The sequence below is a fragment of the Hipposideros armiger genome, unplaced genomic scaffold (assembly GCF_001890085.2).
Source record: "Hipposideros armiger isolate ML-2016 unplaced genomic scaffold, ASM189008v1 scaffold_1056, whole genome shotgun sequence".
NCBI lineage: Eukaryota > Metazoa > Chordata > Mammalia > Chiroptera > Hipposideridae > Hipposideros > Hipposideros armiger.
This window is the reverse complement of record NW_017732406.1, coordinates 437187-455669: the sequence shown is the minus strand read 5'-3', so window position 1 is coordinate 455669 and position 18483 is coordinate 437187. Positions and strand designations below refer to the sequence as shown.

General features: G+C 38.9%; 1 protein-coding gene across 1 annotated transcript in view; it reads right to left on the bottom strand.

The window, feature by feature from the left end:
• C7 (complement C7) overlaps positions 1-11633 on the bottom strand; it is a 47769-nt gene extending 36136 nt beyond the window's left edge. Inside the window, exons 1-5 of the mRNA XM_019631977.1 lie at positions 11505-11633; positions 8490-8545; positions 6208-6283; positions 3064-3205; positions 1016-1163 (exon numbers count right to left, since the gene is read on the bottom strand). Coding sequence (XP_019487522.1) covers positions 1016-1163; positions 3064-3205; positions 6208-6283; positions 8490-8545; positions 11505-11510 — 428 coding nt within the window. The 5' untranslated portion in view covers positions 11511-11633. The remainder of the gene's footprint in view (positions 1-1015; positions 1164-3063; positions 3206-6207; positions 6284-8489; positions 8546-11504) is intronic.
• Positions 11634-18483: the final 6850 nt, after the last annotated feature.

Genomic DNA, 18483 nt, shown 5'->3' with positions numbered 1-18483 from the left:
AAAGAACTCTAAAAATTCTTGAAATACATTATGGTTAACCATCTCTTGAGACAGTTCAAATAAAGAGAACAGTGTCCTAGTGCACACCATACATTCTCCAACCTCCCTTGCTTGGTATAATATCTAAAACTAACATTTGGAAAACCCCAACATCTTTTCAGCCTAAGAACATGTTTGGGAAAGAGCTCTTTTGCATCTATGGCAACAGCTGGTTTTGGATTGAATCTATGGATAAAGCCAATATAATTAAGATTACTCTTGAGGAGAGAGGGCTCTCTGCAACGAATTTCAACCAATTATCTCTTAGCATGCTGACTGGCATCCTCTTTAAAGTAATTTTACCATTTCTTTGTTAATGAATTTTAAAATATTATAGAAAAAAAAACACCTATCATTCTATACTAGATTACTTTAAGGCCTTCAAATTTTAACTTGAGTCTGACCCTTAAAAATTCTTCAGAATTCTTTTTGAAAAGGCAAACACAGGATTGTCCCAACTTTACTTGGAAATAAACGTTCCCAGCTAGTTTGGGCAATTACTTTTCAGCCTGAATATTCCAACACACTGCTTTATCTCTTCATTCCCTGCTCTCATTCTATTGGCTTCATTCTCTTGAGTAGCCCCACCTCATTGAATCAGTTCTCTCTCTCTCCCTCTCTTCCTCTTTCTCTCCCTCTCTCTCACACCCTCTCCCTTTCTCCTTTTTTCTCTCCTACCGGATGACTGATATGCATGTTTTTCCAGGTCTGAGGGGTTTCCCTGGATGCAAGAGTTTCAGTGCTAAAACCAGGACAGTTCAGGGACACTTGGTCAACTCTATGTTTCACCACGTCTATTTAGAGGTATACTGATATGAATTTTAAAAAATGTTTCGATGTGGCAAAGATGCCTGAGAAAAAGGTTTGGTTATTAGGTGATTTGTTATTAGACTTATTAAAAAATAAATAAATAAAACAAAAGAAAATGAAAAATTATAACCCACCAATGTGCACAAGAGGCTGCCAAGCACCTTACCCATTTCCAGTAAGTTCTATGTTGGGAGGAGGTTTATCAAGGTCACAGGAATGTCTGCGTTCTGATTCTTCACATCTGTCTTCATCGGCACTATCTTCTTCACAGTCAGAATCTCCATTGCAAACCAAAGATTTGCTGATGCACTGACCTAACCACAAGAAAAGCCGCCACACAAAAATAAAAGAGGGAAGAAGGGAAACACTACGTGGAATCCAAAAGGTTGCCCCCAATGCCCAGCACTACACTGACATTCTAATATGAATTTGGCATAAGTCCTCAGTGTGTCCAGGGAAGGACTAATGATCACTTTGGTCCTTGTTTTGCAACACACAAAATGGATTCTGACCTTGGCAGGACACAAAATTGAAAATAGAACCTGAATTCCAATTCCAGGCTCTCACCAATAAGCACCAAGCAGTTTGTCTGAATCCTCCAAAATCATACAATGCCAACCACTGGGATGATAGATTGACCTTCTGTCCTTCGACTTCCCATTTCTTTTCTGTAATCAGTGACCAAAATGCCAAAATCTTGCTTTCCTTGGTGATTTAGAGGCGTAAGCTTTGAGAGCATGGGAATTGAATCAAAAGGTTAAAATTCTACCTTTCTATAGCAGCTTCTCTGTGTAAGACATTCTTCTGGGTGTTGGGATACAAATATGAATAAGAGTGGTATTTGTCAGTCTTTTCACACATTTTACAATCTAATAAGAAAGACTATGAAGACATGGATCATTACAATACAACAACATAATTATTGTGATAGACGTAAGCCCAGGGTACCAAGGAAGCACTGAAGGGTACAAATGATCTAGCCCCTGACCACCTCCCCAGAATCATCTCCAGCCATTCTACTAGCTTCCTATGCCACAGTCATAGTGGACCATTTACATGAATAAAAGGCCAGGCTTTCTGCCATCTCCACTGACCTTGCACTTACAGTTGTCTCAGCCTGGAAGGGCTCTTGCTACCTATCACCTACTTGTCCTTCAAGAATCAAATCACACATTATGTCCTCTCAGAAACCATGCCTATCCCACAGGCTATGATGCATGTCCTTCCTCTGTGTCCTGACAGTATGCATTCACACAACTGTCCCGATCATATGGCATGAAACCCTCGATCCAATGCAGCAAACATTTGTTGAGAGTTGACTATGTGCCAGGCACTCTGCATGCAAAAATGAAATATAATCCATGTCTTCAAGGAGTTCAGAGTCTACCCACAGACATCCAGGCCCACAGATACTCCAGGTTACAGATGGTACAACGTACACAGAGCTAATTTGCTAATTAGCTCTATCACTTAAGGATTTAGGGAGGGCTTCCCAAAGGAAGTGCCATCTAATTTGGGTTTTGAAAGTAAAACAGGAATTCATCAGGTATTGTTAAGGAACACTTCTAACATAGAGATTATTTGTGTACTGCTCTGCCCATAAAACTTTAATTTATTTGAGGGAAGAGGCTATGTGTTTCATTTCTAAATCCACAACCCTTATCACTTTATCTGAAAGAAACATAACGAGAATAATAAATGTTTGCTAAAGATTGTTGAATTACTCTGCACAAATGTAGCATAGACAATAAATCAAATAATAATGCCAAAACTACGTTTCAATTACCCCGTGCATTGGGGTGACCTGTACTGCTCCATTATTAGCTATTAGAGTTGCTGTTCTTATAAACATAATAATAATTTTGGTAACATTGTTTCTGCCCAATCTCAGTACACATACCAGACTAACTCTACATCTTCACCAAAAATGCAATGTCAAGTACTATTTGGGTCTGTCAATAGCCATATTTCTTTTCAAAAAAGCAAAGCATATCCCTGCCTTTATTACCAGATGCCTTCCCGTGCATTTGAAAGAATGATAGTTGAGTATGTGACTATTATGCAGAAAAAACAAACAAACATATGGATATTTGGGGAAAATTAACTTATAAGTCAACATAAATTCAGTAAAATTCAACAAATATATACTGAGCAGGTTAAACATATAACATTTGAATTTACACTCTGTATGCTAAGGCTACTGAAAACAAATACCTGAAAAACACCGGAAACGCTCTCCACATCCATCTTCTGTTGGACATCCTCGTGTAGGGTCACACGATTGTGTTTGAAAAGCACTGCCGTCGCAAGGTTGGCCATCATACTGCCCATAAACAGCAATTGACCGCCTGCGAGTCTAAACAAAAAACAGGTAGTGCTTTTCGATATCTCCAGATTCCTTTATCTAAGAAATAAAATTTGAGAGAAATTAATACAACTGGAGAAGCAATGTTTGAGAAATGGTTCTGGTGTCCTAGAGAAGTAAAACCTCCAAAATCAACAAACCCACAGACCCACTCATCCTTGAGTGCGCTGACACATGAGTTATTATTTATAGAGTGCTCCCAGCTATGTATTCACTCTCAGGGTATAGTGCTAAAGAAATAAAAATAAAATTAGTGAATCTTTAAGAAAGTAACCTGAAGGAGCGGAGTAGACATATAAGCAAATAGACTATAAAATAGAATAATTAATGCATATGTCAAAGCTTTGTACCAAGAGCTAGTGAGAAAGGTGAAAATGAATTTGGCAGGAGGGAGGGTAAGAGTGCTGGGAAGGGGACTGAGAGGAGGTGGAGTTCAGAAAACCTTTTTAAAAAGTGGTGGCAATTGATTTGAGCTGAATGTTAAGCCTTCTTCAGGATGGCAAGGGAAGGCAAAGCAATCCAACAAGACATGTGTTAATTATGGAAGTCAAATTTATAAAACAGAAGCCTAAGCAGTCCAAAGGTGAAGTTATATCTACAATGGAATTTTATGAGACAATCAAAATCATTGACCTCTGAAATGGGAAATACGTCAAAAGCAAACATCTGGCAAAGGTGGGGTAGGGGAGCAAGTAAGGAAAAATTGAGGAAACCATCAAGCCAAATGAGAAACAATTAACCATCCTAAAATTCACTTCGTCAGAATGAAGACGTGCATCCAATGTTTAAACAAAAAGATCTACAAAATCCTTTTCCTCCTCAAAGGCAATCAAAGGTGCATCTTTTAAGCCTCTTCCCCATTAATAAAAAGGAACAAAATCTGAGATTCCAGAGAATTTAGACCTTGAGCAAAGACCAACAGGGCAGACTAGATACATTGAATCTATTCCTCCATCTTACATTGGGTTAGAAGTGGGGATTCCTTGAGGCAAAGAGTCACAGTAACGGAATTTGAACTCAGCGGTTTTGCATCCGCCTGGGCCTCGCTCTGGCACCCTTTATTGCATCTAAGCAGAGGCACGATGGAGGAATGTCAGTGGGGAATGAAACTCAGGGAAGTTTCTTGACAAGGTTTTAGTTTCTGTATTTAAATGAAGACACCTGTCATGTATGGCTCATTAATTTGTCATTTTCTGAAGTTCCAAAGCACAGACTGTGTTGTTTGTGTAATGTTTCACCTCTCCACATACCAGGATGACCTTGACGCGTGCCCACCCTCAGCAGCCTCATTCTCACCTGTCAAATGCTGGTCTTATGACCCCTTTTTCATTTTCAGTTGTCTCTTTCCAGATGAAAATTTTAATTTTATGAGTTAGGGATGTAACTATCCATGATGACACTTCACTCAAAGAAAAAAATTACTAATATGAAAAATACCTTCTATCCACTTCAATTTAGTGTTCTTCCTTAACTTGTTTTTAAATTATAAAAATGTTTTCTGTGATTGGTGTTAGTTTGATGTTTGCCTTGTTATTGATGTACTTGTTTGCCTATAATCAGAGTCATCATCTATTGTATTTGCCAGAAGCCAAATTCTGCATTTGTATAACTTGTTTTGTAAATACCACTCATGGAGGTACCAAATAAATGCTTGATGAACATGATAATTATGGTGATGTTTCAAAATTATCTTCTGCAATATGTTTCTGCTGTTTCAATAATTACAAAATAAATTTTAAATACACAATTGTATCCAAACTGAACCAACTTTAAAATATTTTACAAATATTAAATCATGTTGTGCACCTGAAACTAATAAGTTATATGTCAATTATATTTCAATAAAAAATAACCCCTCAAAGGTTCAGAACCTTTAAAATAAACATTATATTTTTGGAATTTATCCCAAGACAATTATCAGAAAACAGGACATAGATCTATGTATAAAAATGTTCATTAAAGTTTTATTTATAATAACCAAAAGTGAAAATACTTAAATCTCAAACAATAGGAAAGTAGATAAGTAAGACTGGTATATTCGTATAATGAAACATAATACAGTTGTTAAAATTCATGCTGATAGTACAATGCTAGGTTAAAATACTAGAATAGAAAACTATGATAAAATAATTCTATTTTTAAAAATTCTAAACAAACAGAAAGAAAATAAATTGAAAGAAATAAATACCAAAACGCTGATATATTGGTTTCTACTAAATAGTGAAATTATAAGTAGTATTTTCTTTATACTTTTCTGTTTTATCTCCAGTAAATAATTTATAACAAGGAAAAAAGACATTTTGATATTTTACTTGTATTACTTAAGAATTAAACTTCAATGTAAAGTATAGCATAGAGAATATAGCCAATAATGTTGTAACAACTGTGTATAGTGCCAGGTTGGTCCTAGACTAATTGGGGGGATCACTGCATAAATTATATAAATGTCTAACCACTATGCTATACACCTGAAGCTAATATAAAATAATATTGAATGTCAACTGTAACTGAAAAAAAGAATAAATAATTTTTAAAAAAGAACTGAACTTCAAAGCATTGCAAAATAACTTTTCATGGTCATTCACCATTTGTCAGGTAAAACAAAGCAATTATTTTGCTACTTGTTAGTGTTTGTTTCAAATAATAAGAAAAGTTGAACCCAGTAAATATGAAACAGATTTTGAATTATCTCTAACTTTATTTCATGCTATTCTTATCTCTCTAATAGCTCAAGAGTTAGTGAGTTGCTTTTAATTTTTATCCTATGTAGATCTCTAATCTCAAATGTAAGATTTAGAAAAGTCCTACAAGAAAAATTAGAATGCAGAAATTACTACAATGTTCATTATTAAACAAGTTATATTTTTTCTTTAAAATTACTAATTATATTTTTAAGAAACAAAACACAGCATTCAAAAGTTAATGCCATTTTGTCCATACCTATGTTATTTCTGCATATAAATAATACATACAAAGTTTTTGCATGGTCCTACCTGAGACTTTGTACAACCATTGCATTCTGACCAAGGGCCATAGGAATCCCACTGGCAATTGACTGGAGAGGGGGCACTGTCAAATTGTTCATCACAAGGCAGGTAGAAAGATAAGAGAGAGGGGACACAAAGAACAGTCAAAAATTGCTTCACAATTTTTTTTCTCAGAGGCACCAAAAGTATCAAAAAATACATAAAATACATTTGTAAAAAGAATCCACTTTTTAGAGATTAACATTTATTAAACATCTATAATGTACAAGGCACTATTTAGACACTGGAGTTGTAGACATATTAAAAGAGATAGATCACTGACCATTGAAAGAGGAGAGGACAAAGACACAGATGCATAGACAAATAATAATACAGTAATACAACCACAATCTGTAATGCAATATATGTAGCTTGAAAGATTTCATAGCAAATGTGCACAGTATAATATGTTGTGGAAATATGGATAAAGGAGTGTTCAGAGTTGGAAAGAATAAGCGAGAAGATACAGGAGACAGGAGGACCTTTGAAAGGATTCTGAAAGATGAATGGAAGAGTTAGTTATACGGAAACTCTTAGCTGGGAGACAAGGAGCTCTAAAAAGACCCTATGAAAAGTGGGAAACTAAAAGCTGGCAGAGGTTAATTGGACAGGAATTTATTTGTAAATGCTCCCCTGTTCATTTAAGCCACTTCTTAAGCACACACCCATAAAGGGGACATTTGAGCTTAAACAATTCCACTCAAATAAAATACACGTGGCAGATGGCAAGTTGACTCTCATGCAATGTTTAACTCGGCTGTGTCAAGGAGGGCACATGGCTTAGACCTAAGAAATTCAGGAAGCCTGGCCTAAAAGCACCCTTACAAAGGGTAAAGGAATGAAGACTCCTGGTTTCTGGATTTTGAGCACGTTTCCAGCCTTGCAAACATCTTAAGTCATGGTGGTGTCTGAAGGCTGCCAGGTGACAGTGGAAATAAGGTATCCCATTCTGTAGTGTGTGCTCAGGTGCTTTTATGGGGCCAACCTTGCTAACCTGGAGTCTTTACGTGGCACCAATGACCCAAATGCCTCAGAATTTTTACCCTTAAGCAGTCTGAACTTGCTATTTTTCTATTTTGTGTCCCAGGGACAGGCTGCAGTCTTCCCCAAACACCAAGGCTGAGGAAGGGAGGCTTGCTTGGCCTCACCTCTGTGTTCCCACAGCACAGTTCAGGCCTCTGGCAGAGCCCTTAGAAAATCTGTATCGAAATCAACTGTTTCAAGATCTGAGTCATCCAATGGACTCACTGCTCTCTTGGTACCCAGTCACTAGCACAGCGCCTGACACATATTCTGATGGTTCCATCAAGTGAACTGACCTGGTCCTGTCCCATCAACTGACAGGGAAAGCAGAACAAGGCAACGGGTGAATGATTTGGGCTTTTTTTTTTTTCAATTCTCAAGTGCCAATAAAACTATTTTCCTAAAAATCTCTCAACCTTTAAAATCCAAAGAATGTTTTGTAATGACTACATTTAAAGATCAAATTCTGCCCTAAGCTGTATAAAGTGGCTGCAAATCTCCGAAATGCAGGTAAAATCATGGAACTGGGATAAGCAAAACTCCTTGAGGTGTTTTTAATCTTCAGGTTTCTTCCTTACAGCGAAAAAATAAAGTAAAATAAGAATAATAATAACACAAGCTTTTGCTATCATTGCCTTTTCTCAAAATGCGGAAAGTCGAAATGTTGAAGGGATGGATAAACATGCTCAGACTGCAATGTAGAAATCTGGCTGTACTAAAAAATTTCTTAAAAATAAAAAAAATTGGGCCGGCCAAGTGGCGCGATGGATAAGAGCTGGCTTGGGATGCCAAAGGGTCCTGGTTCGGATCCCACATATGAGTGCCAGTGACACTGCCCTCTACAGCTAAGATGCTGAACAACAAACAGCTCAACCTGGAGCTGGGCTGCCATGAGTCACCAGCAACAGCGTAGGCTGCACCCCCTGCTGCAGTGGGCTGCCATGGGCTATCGTGTGTAGCCAGCAGCCAACGTGAGCAGCCAGCAGCCGCAGTGAGCGGCCGTCCAGAAGCCGGTGACTGATCTGCCTCACCCGGGAAGAGCGCAATGATGGTGCCAACTTGGGCCAGTGAAGCAACATCCTCCACAACTAGACTGAAGAACAAAAAGAACAGCAACTTGTCTGTTCCCCTCCCCCAATTCCCCAATAAAATCTTTTTAAAATAAATAAATAAATAAATAAATTTAACTTTGAATGATTTCCACACAAAATCCAAAAAATTCTCACCTTGAAAAACCTGGGAACTCTCCTATAAATCCCACAAAGATGAATAAACTTGTTGCCTAGAGAGAAATAAAAGCATTAATTTCATTTGCAGTTTTTAATGAGTTGAAAGTGAATACATTTATACGAGTCAAGATTTGTGATTTAGGAATATAAAGAGTGAAAGAACTATGAAGAAGTCTCAATGCCTCTGCTTGTCTTTTAAGTTTCCATTTTAAATAAAAGTTTAATGTAATTCTATTGCATGCACCTCCTACTATATTCATTTCTGTGGACAATCCAATTGAAAATGCTCCTGAGTTAAATGATCACAAATATTTATTTCGGGTCCCATCATCTAATAATTCCTTTCCCCACTCTCCTTCTCTCCTAACTCCAGTGCTCATGAGGACACTCAGAGAGGAGAAAGCCAAGGAGAAAGAGCAGTGCCAAGGGCTGAGGAATTAAAAAGGAAATGAACTTCATAAATGAAGAATCAAATCGAGACACATCCCCAGCCAGAGGGGCAGTGATGTTCATCACACTTCTTAGTTCTGTGGGTGGCTCCTTCAGTCTCTGAAACACCTCAGAGGGCTTTCATAATCATCTTTACATGATAGCACCAGCCTAAATATTGGACATCTGACAGGTTACAAAATTGCATGTAAAATGTGATTACATAAAAAGCATGAAAAGAAATGGACTGAAACGGTAACAGTGGTACCTCTCGGTGGAGAAATAATAAATATGATCTTCTTTTTGAACTTATTTTTGCCAATAAGGTAGTATTGTAATCTGAAAAAGGACATGTGTTTTAAAGGCACAAATACCAACACAGTATAACTGGCAGAAGGCAGCTGATAACATGAGATCAGCTCTGGGTATGGAGAGAAAGCAGAGGCCCTGACTTGAGACATCACTGTGTCTGACCACATCCCAGTCCCATGAAAATCCTGCCTTAGGTCCACAAACCCCAGAGTCATCTCAGTCCAGGGAGGAGAGAGTAAAAGGCTGAACCACAGCCAGATCAAAGGGAAGCCCTTTTTGCTCTGAAGTCCTTCTGAAACACTTCAGGCCCAAGTTATCTCCTATCCACAGGACACAGAGAGAACCAAGGGGATTGTAGGACCATCTCTCTGAATTTAGTTCACATGAGTGGGGGTAGGAGACAAAAGAATACTCCCCCTTAAAAGGCCAGACCTGGAAATCATTTCCGATGGTGTTTTCATAGCCCAAGTTTCCCTTCTCTGAAATGTATCACAAAAGCATGCCTTTCATGTTTAGTGTAAAAATATGAATATCTAGGGCCGGCTGAGTGGCGCGGTGGTTAAGAGCTGCCTTGGGACGCCATAGGGCCCCGGTTCAGATCCCACATATGAGGGCCAGTGACACTGCCCTCTACAGCTAAGATGCTGAACAACAGCTCAACCTGGAGCTGGGCTGCTATGAGTCTCGGGCGACGACGTCAGAGGCTGCAGCCCCTGCTGCAGTGGGTTGCCATGGGCTACCGTGTGTAGCCAGCAGCCAGCGGGAGCGGCCAACAGCCTCTGTGAGCGGCTGTCCAGAAGCCGGCAACTGATCTGCCTCACCCGGGAAGAGCGCAATGATGGTACCAACTTGGGCCAGTGAAGCAATGTCCTCCACAACTAGACTGAAGAACAAAAGGACAGCAACTTGTCTGCTCCCCTTCCCCTAATTCCCCAGTGCTGTTCCCATCCCCCAATTCCCCCAATTAAAAAAAAATCTTTAAAAAAAAATGAATATCTACTTTCAAATATAGATGAAAAGTCTGCATGCAACATGCAGGGAAATAATTTACTTTTTGGTATTCTGTCAGCCAACTGAAGGATAAAAGTATATTTACTATCATGGCAGAATACCATAATAATCAATGATTGTGAACAAATTTTTTAAGCACAAAACAATTGTTAAGGTGTCTCATTATAAAATAAATAAGGAAATTGGTTGATGGTTAACACAAATATTAGGCAAAAGTATATTAGTTAGATGACTGTAGGAAAAGCTTCATATTCTTTTGGAGCTAACAAATATTCTAAAATTTTAAATGAAAATACAAGACAGAGTAATAGAGATTAGATTACATCTTAATTCTAATTGTGTAGGGTTACTTAATGTTCTAGCATAATAACATTAAACAAAATAACTTTGTGATTTCTATTTAACTTTAATCATTTAATTCCATGTAATTTCATGCATGAGTTATTCAAGGCCCAATCTCACTCCTCCTACCCCATTGGAAAGTGAGCATAGATTCAGTATTGCAAATGGACAGCGTAGAGACAACAAAAGTAATTGAAATCACTGTTCCAGCATTATAATGAAAAAGTTGTAGTTTATATACCAAATTTAATTTGCAATAATAAAATTGTAATAGCAATTTCAACTTATTTTTGCATCCCAGAAATATAGTTTATGATATTAATTTCATCTTTGGTCCTATCTTTGGTTAAATAGTAATTTTTCTCTTTTTTTATTTTTTTAACACTTGGTCATTTTACATTGGGCCAACATGTATACTTGCTAAAGCTTTCATTTCATTCCATCTATCTGTAGCTTCTATTCTCACAATCCTGACCCTTTCATCCAGAATTCCAAATTCTAAAGTTCCATAGTCTCTAATTTCTCTTTTCCTTAACGCTTTTAGATAAGTCAAACCATGGGTGCTAATAGCACCGCTCCAAATCAAACACGCACAAAAATACACTGGAGGTAATTTTTCCCTAAGAAGGAACAACAGTACTTTTGTATTTCCCAACAGCTTTCTCTGGACTTTCATAAACATTGTCTCCAGTTTCTGATTCCCAGACCTCTGAACCCATAATTTAACTGCAAAACAAGGAAAAGGAATTCACTTTGGCTGAACTACTGAATATATTGAAGCAAGGATTTTTTAAATGTCACCCTCAGATCTTTCTCTTCCCTAATGTGCCCGTGTATTCTCCTTATTTGAGTTCTTTTATTTAAGCCTTACTCCCTTTTGAGATAGCTTTGTTTGCAAAAATAATAAAATAATCTTACCTTCATGTTGGGGACAACAGTCGAGGAAGAAGAGAGGAAGAAAATTTCTACTGTGAGTACCCAGTGAACTTTCAACAGCAGGAAGAACCCAGCAGTCTGCGCCCTCCCTGTGTCACCCGGCTGGGGAGTCACTTGGCACTCTTATAAAGAGCAAGGACTCCTGAGACTTAGCTCGTAGCCCAATCAGATTCTCCGGGACAAAAGAGCCTGCCCCCATACTTAGTCTGTGTCTTGAAGCCAGATGCATCTTATCAAACTATACAGGCCTTAGCTCCAGCCAGCTGGGACTATTTGGAAATTCTGAGAAAACATCTGTAAATCAAGGAAGGCAGCAAATGTTCTCAGTTCAACGTTTAAGTGATTTTCAATCAAAATCACTGTGTAAAGCAAGGAATCAGCCTTCTTCCTGTTTCCATCTACTAAACTAAGTGGATGTTTTCATGATTCTCTTAAAGGATATTATATACCAGGCTTTGAGATTAAACACTTTGTGGGACCAAAAATCTATATGCAGGTCTGCCACTCAAAATGTAAATGGAATATTGTGGGGTGAAATTCCCCACCCATCCCGAAAAAAAAAATGTACAGCCTAATACAATATAATATCTATCCTTCATGCTTCATTATCATAGAATCATCCAAAAAAAGCACCATTATTTGCAAACATAATTAAAGGCATCACTATTTTCCCCAAGAATTTCCCTTAGACCTTTGATATCCAGATCACACTGTTGGGAAGTTCCTATCATGGTCATCATGCATGTCCGTTTTCTCTTCTTCAACTGTTGCCTTGTCTTATTCTGCCAGATCCTCATTTTCCACAGCTTTGCATTGATTCCAGCAGTTCTCCAACTTCACATTCATAGATTTCATGAAATAGTGTGTTTTTAGTAAGATTTTCAGATTTTCTATTGAAGTTGAGCTACAGTTTTATTCGCATGGTTTGGCCAAATATTCTGATATTTACTGCTAGGGCATTAAGGGTAGGAGAGACATAAGTGTTATGTGAAAAAGGAAATTTGAATTGAGAGTAATTTTATAACTAAACATTTCATTAGTGAATATTATCCAGTTTTAATGATTTTTTCTATATTCAAAGGACTTGAATAATAAAGACCCACCCCTTACCCTCCACATCTTTTATTCAAACTATTAGTGATTTGCGTGGAAGAAATTTTGCCACAAACAAGATGACTTCTGGTTTCTGAAAGATATGTGTTTTTTATTCTACAGTAATTGCATGAATTCCAGATGTCATGGGCTCTTCTTAAGTACTCAATGTGCAATTCCACGTTCAGTGGCTGTCTTGGTTTGGGTTCTCTCAGAAGCAGATTCTGAGTTAAGAATCAATTGTGAGGGCCAGCCAAGTGGTGCATTGGTTAAGAGTTGGCTTGGCACCCCAGCTCTGAGCAGCAGGGCCCCAGTTCAGATCCCACATGCGGGCCAGTGACACTGCACCCTCTACAGCTAAGATAATGAACAACAGCTTGACCTAGAGCTGGGCTGCCGTGAGACCTTGTGACAGCATAGGCTGCAGTGGGGCTGGCCGGCAGCCGGCATGAGCTTTCGTGAGCTGCTGTGAGCCACCATGAGCTGCCGTGAGAGGCCATCCAATGGCCGGTGAGCGACTGCCTCAGCCAGGAAGAGCGCAATGATGGTGCCAACTTGGGCCAGTGAAGTGACATCCTCCACAACCAGGCTGAAGAACAAAAGGAGAGCAACTTGTCTGTTCCCCTTCCCCAATTCCCCAATGCTGTTCTTCTCCCCCAATTCCCCAATAAAAAAAATCTTAAAAAAAAATCAATTGTGAATAGGGTTTGTTTTTTTGGGGGGTGTGATTTTGGGGTCTTGTTAGGGTTGTAGTATTTGCTTTGTGGTTTTTGTTGTTGCTTTTTGAGAAGTGATCCTAGAAAGCACTGCTGAGGGGTGGGAAAGTAAGACTGGGAAGGAAAGGAAGTCAGTAAAAGGTACTTAACTCATGCAAGATACTACTGTGGCAATTAGAACTCAGGCCCGATGAGGAAACCTGGAAGACATAGCAGAGCATGTCTCAGAGCTACTCTAAGGCGTAAGGAAGCTGGGGGATATAGCTACCAACACCCTGTCTATCACTGGTTGAAGGTTGACTCAGAAACTTTCTGACACTTCCAGTGCCCTGGGAGTAGGCTGAGCACACACCTATGGCCATAAAAACTAAAGACCTTCAAGTAGACAAGTGCAGGTATTTGCAGTATTTGCAGGTATTTGCCTTTGTCATGTAGAGGTAAGTGCTGAGGAACATGAGCAGGACACCAACGGTTCCTGCTACAACAGATTTTCATTCACTCATGAATGCATTCATTAATTTGTTCATTCTAAATTTAGCACATATTTATTTAGGCTGTATAATACGATAGGCTATGGGCTTTGACAAATAGAAACCTTGAGGAATAGCCTTCTTTATTTTCATTCTTTACATACTATGAGGATCATATATATAAGCCCATTTATAGAATATCTTTAGTCTAGAGCAGCGGTCCTCAACCTGTGGGTCGTGACCCCTTTGGGGTCGAACACCCTTTCACAGGGGTCGCCGGGTACTCATATGTGGGCGTATCTGCATGTGGGCCTGGAGACAGATAGAGGAGCGGTGTCTCGGTTCCTAAGACCATCAAAAATATGTGTTTTCCGTGGTCTTAGGTGACCCCTGTGAAAGGTTGAGAACTGCTGGTCTAGAGGATGAGTCACGTTGCATACAGATGCACCTACGATAAATTTAGAACTTGAATTGTTCAGTTCCCAATGACTGTATCCCAGAGATTACTTAACTCTAAAAAATTTACAAAAACTTCCTTTCCCCAAGTGCTTCACACTTTCACGTCTCCATGTCTTTGCTCTCACATGAACAGTGTTTCTTCTGTCTGGAATTTCAGTGGGGGAGACACTGGAACAAAAGCTTTAAACAGGTGAGAGCTACAGTGAAGAAAATTTGACTGCCACTAAAAGTTGTTTGGACTTTATTCAAAGGACAATGGGAACTCACTCACTGGAAGTTTTAACCAATCAAAGCGATACTTGAGGATGATTGAAACGGTGGTAGTGTGCAGACTCCATGGAAGGGGTAAGGAGGAGAAGCAGGGAGTATGATTTGGAATTCATTTCAGTATTCAGACAAAGGGGAACCAAGGCCTCATTTAAGAAGGGATAGACAAGGGGCCAGAGAATTCACGAGGCTTCGTGACTGAACCTAGTTTCATGTCGGAGTGACAGAGAAAACTGGAAGAATTTAAGAACAAATTCATGAAAGAGAGAAACAAGTTGAAGAGGAGGAGGTGGTTTTGGAGAGGGGACATCTTTATTTTGGAAAAACCTACAACATATAACTGGAAACATAGACTTCTTCTGGAAGAAATATCTTTCAAAGGGTTGTAGGTAGAGCCACAGGCATGAGTAGACATCAGTGAAGTCATGGGAGACTGATCACAATGAAGTCTAAAACCACAAGAAATGCCCCTATTCTGCGAGTAGGAAGAAGAAAAGCCGGAGAGGAGAGGGCGGGGGTTACGGAAGGAGAAGGGAAACGGAAACAATGCAGTGTCCAGCCATTTCAGGAGAATTTCAAGGAGAGGTCGGCCAACAATGACAAGTACCATATGGAGGTCAAAGAGGAGTATTGACGGAAGACCACACCACCCAACAATTAAAACATTGTGGATAAACTGAAGGCAGAGTTTCCCAACGTATTTCCCACTCTGGTGCTGCAAGATACTTCAAAACAATTAATTTTGGGGTTAAATAAGCGGAAGAAGCTATATATGTTATAGAGCAGAGCTTCTCAGCCACTGAATTACTGACCTTTTCGGCTTGATCATTCTCTGTTGGTGGAGGGGGCAGGGAGGGATCTGTCCTGTGCATCTGAGAACATTCAGCAACATCCCTGGTCTCTACCCACTAGATGACAGTAACACCCTCCCCAGCCATGATCATCAAAAATGTGCCCAGACAGGGCCAGATGTCCCCTGGGGGCAAAATCACACACACACACACACACACACACACACACACACACACACACTCACACACACACCCCTTCACTGAGAAGCACTGGTATGTCTACCCCTACCTAATGCCCAGCCTTAGATTCACAAAGCACAGTGCACAGTACATTGTAAATTAAATATTCTGCAAGTTCTACACCAAGTAAAACTTCTTATTAACTTTCTTCAAACCAGAGTTTCCTAAATTCATATGACCCCAGAACATGTATTTCTTACAACCCCCAAAACTGGTATATGTGGCATGCTTTGGCAAATGGCGTCTGACCCAATACTGAGTCAATAGAGGTGAAAAGCAGATTTCTGCCAGACTGGGAAAGGATCCACGAGGGCCCAGCCCTCTCGTCATCTCCTGCTGCCACACAGCCCGTTTTCCCCATTAGTCCTCACTTCCCTTGGCAGCACCTCAAAAACTGTTAACATCCCCAGGCCCTAATGAAACTATTCACTGATGATAGCAAGAAGCTGTTCTGGTCCACCAAGGGGAGATATTTGAAAACACTTTAACAAGCCTATTTCATTTACTAGCCATTTCGTTTTGTTCTGAATGGTTCCAACTGATTTCTCTGACTCTGGGGGCGTTGAAGGAACGAACTCACTGGGGAAGGATGAAGCCACTTTTTCCTCTGTTCTGTTGCGACTGGTAAGGTCAGACAGAATTGAAACCGCCAGAGGTTGGAGCAAAGAGGCAACAGCACCCCCTAGTGGCAGGCGTGTTCCAGTCCCTCGAGTAAAAGAAGAACATTAGGCTCTGGAGTTCAACCACTTGGAAGGACTGAGAAACACTGAATCTTCTTAGGCTCCCAGTCAAGTGCTTGTTAAACTAATAAATACTCCAGGTGGTATCCCTTTTTTCATTAAAGTGTCACTGTGTGAATAGTTTGAGAGTGAAAAATTACTATTAGGCAGTGCCTCACTCAAAGGAAGTTTTCAGCAAGATAATGATCATTGAATGTTTTATCATTACACCTAATAAGATTCTGCCCATCTTTACTGGTAGCACTGCATTAAATACTGTAATTTTTTCATTAAAGTGAAGTTACTAGATTAGTACTCTCTGTTGGCATCCAGTTCTTTGTATGAATGTTTAAGGTTTAAATAGATTACAAAATATTTATAGACTTCACACTTCCCGTTTAGACAGATGTCACTGCCCTTTACAGCACTGGACAAGCCTTTGCCCCAGTGGCTCTGATAGATGCAGAAGGCAAGGATCAAATTACAATCAGGAGAAGATGCGGTTTTTGTCCTTATGGTTTTCAGTAGTGGCAGGCTCTTGCTAATTTTAGGAGGCTGCTGAGAATTGCTTGGGTTTCTAACTATCATCTGGGTTTTTCGGTTATCTGCAATGCACATAGTGGCAGTAGCCTGCAAGTCCAAGATATATATTTCATTCGGTTTAAATTTGAATTAAGTCAAACAGCTCTGAGAAGGAAGATACAAAAGGCAAAGATTTCCATTGTTCTCTAGCTGCATTACGTAAAGTCCTACAGAAGACAGGTGAATATCAAAAGACAAGATGAGTGTAAACAGGATCAAATATATGGTGAAGGAAGGAGAACTGACCCTGGGTGGTGAATGCACCACATGATATATAGATGATGTATTACAGAACTGTACACCTGAAACCTATATAACTTTACTAACTGGTGTCACCCCAGTAAACTTTAATTTTTTTTAAAAAGGCAAGGTCATTTATTTGATCTACACTTTAAGCTTGTGATGCCTACAAAGAAAGTTGTTTTTTTCAGATCAAGAGTTCAGCATATTATAGCCTTAAAATAAAAATCAATCTCAGAAAATGTCAGTCTGTCCCCTAATTTTAAGCTTTTCCTCCTTAAACTCTCTCTAACAGATATAGTTTGGTGTCCAATTCATCATTATATACTCCACAGGCCAAGAAAGAATAAAGAATGGATGGTAGAAAGAAGTAAATTCCTGAACTGTACAAACCTTTCAAGTGTTTGTGAAAAAATATTGGAAATAAGTGAAGAACAGTCAGTCACCAACGCATAGCTAGAAACATCTTCTTAAAAGGCAGAATTTTCCTGAGAGCAATAAAGGGCGCTAATTTACGAGTATGTTTCACTGGTATAAAAATGTGCTCTAAAGGCAGGCAGTCTGGGTTCAAGCCTTAGGCAAGTTGCTTCGCTACTTTGATCCACTTGTTTCCTTATCTAAAAAGTGGAAATAATATCACCCAACTCAGGGTTGTTATATTAAATGAATCCAAGTAAAGCGGTTAGCACTGTGCCTAGAATATAGTAAGCTTAGTCTAATAAATGCAAGCTAAAGATTGGAAACAACCCAAATATTCATCAGTCATGGATTGGTTAAGTAAATTATAGTACATACATTAAATGGAATATTATACAGCTATAAAAATATTGAAGACGTTCACTATGCACGGATGAGTAAAGATTTACAAAATACATTGTTAAGGAGAAAAAAGATACAAAACAATAAGTTACTTTGGGGTTAAAAGGATGGAGGACAATAAAAATAAGTCTTCATATTTGTATTTGCATGAAGAAACTGGAAGGATACACAAGAAACTAATAAAAATTATTATCTGACTGGGAATTCATGTGAGAAAGAGGCGGAGTGAAAAGATGGAAACAGGAGAGATAGAAAAAGACATGGCACTAAGACATTTTGCCTTATACTAGTTTATATTTTAATACGTTAATAAATGCATTACCTATTCAAAAATGAAATTTAAAATTATTTTATTTCATTAGCTGCTATTATTTTGCCATTTGGAGTGCAATAGAACAAGCATCCTAAAGATTTTCTGTCCTTCACTTGCTTGTTCATTCGTTTGAGGGGAACTGGGATATATTGTAAGAATATACATTGCAATGATAGAAACAGGAATCTTACTGAAATATTTTATGGACACACAGGCCAAAAGGATGGTCTGGGTGCAAGGTAGATCTACTAAT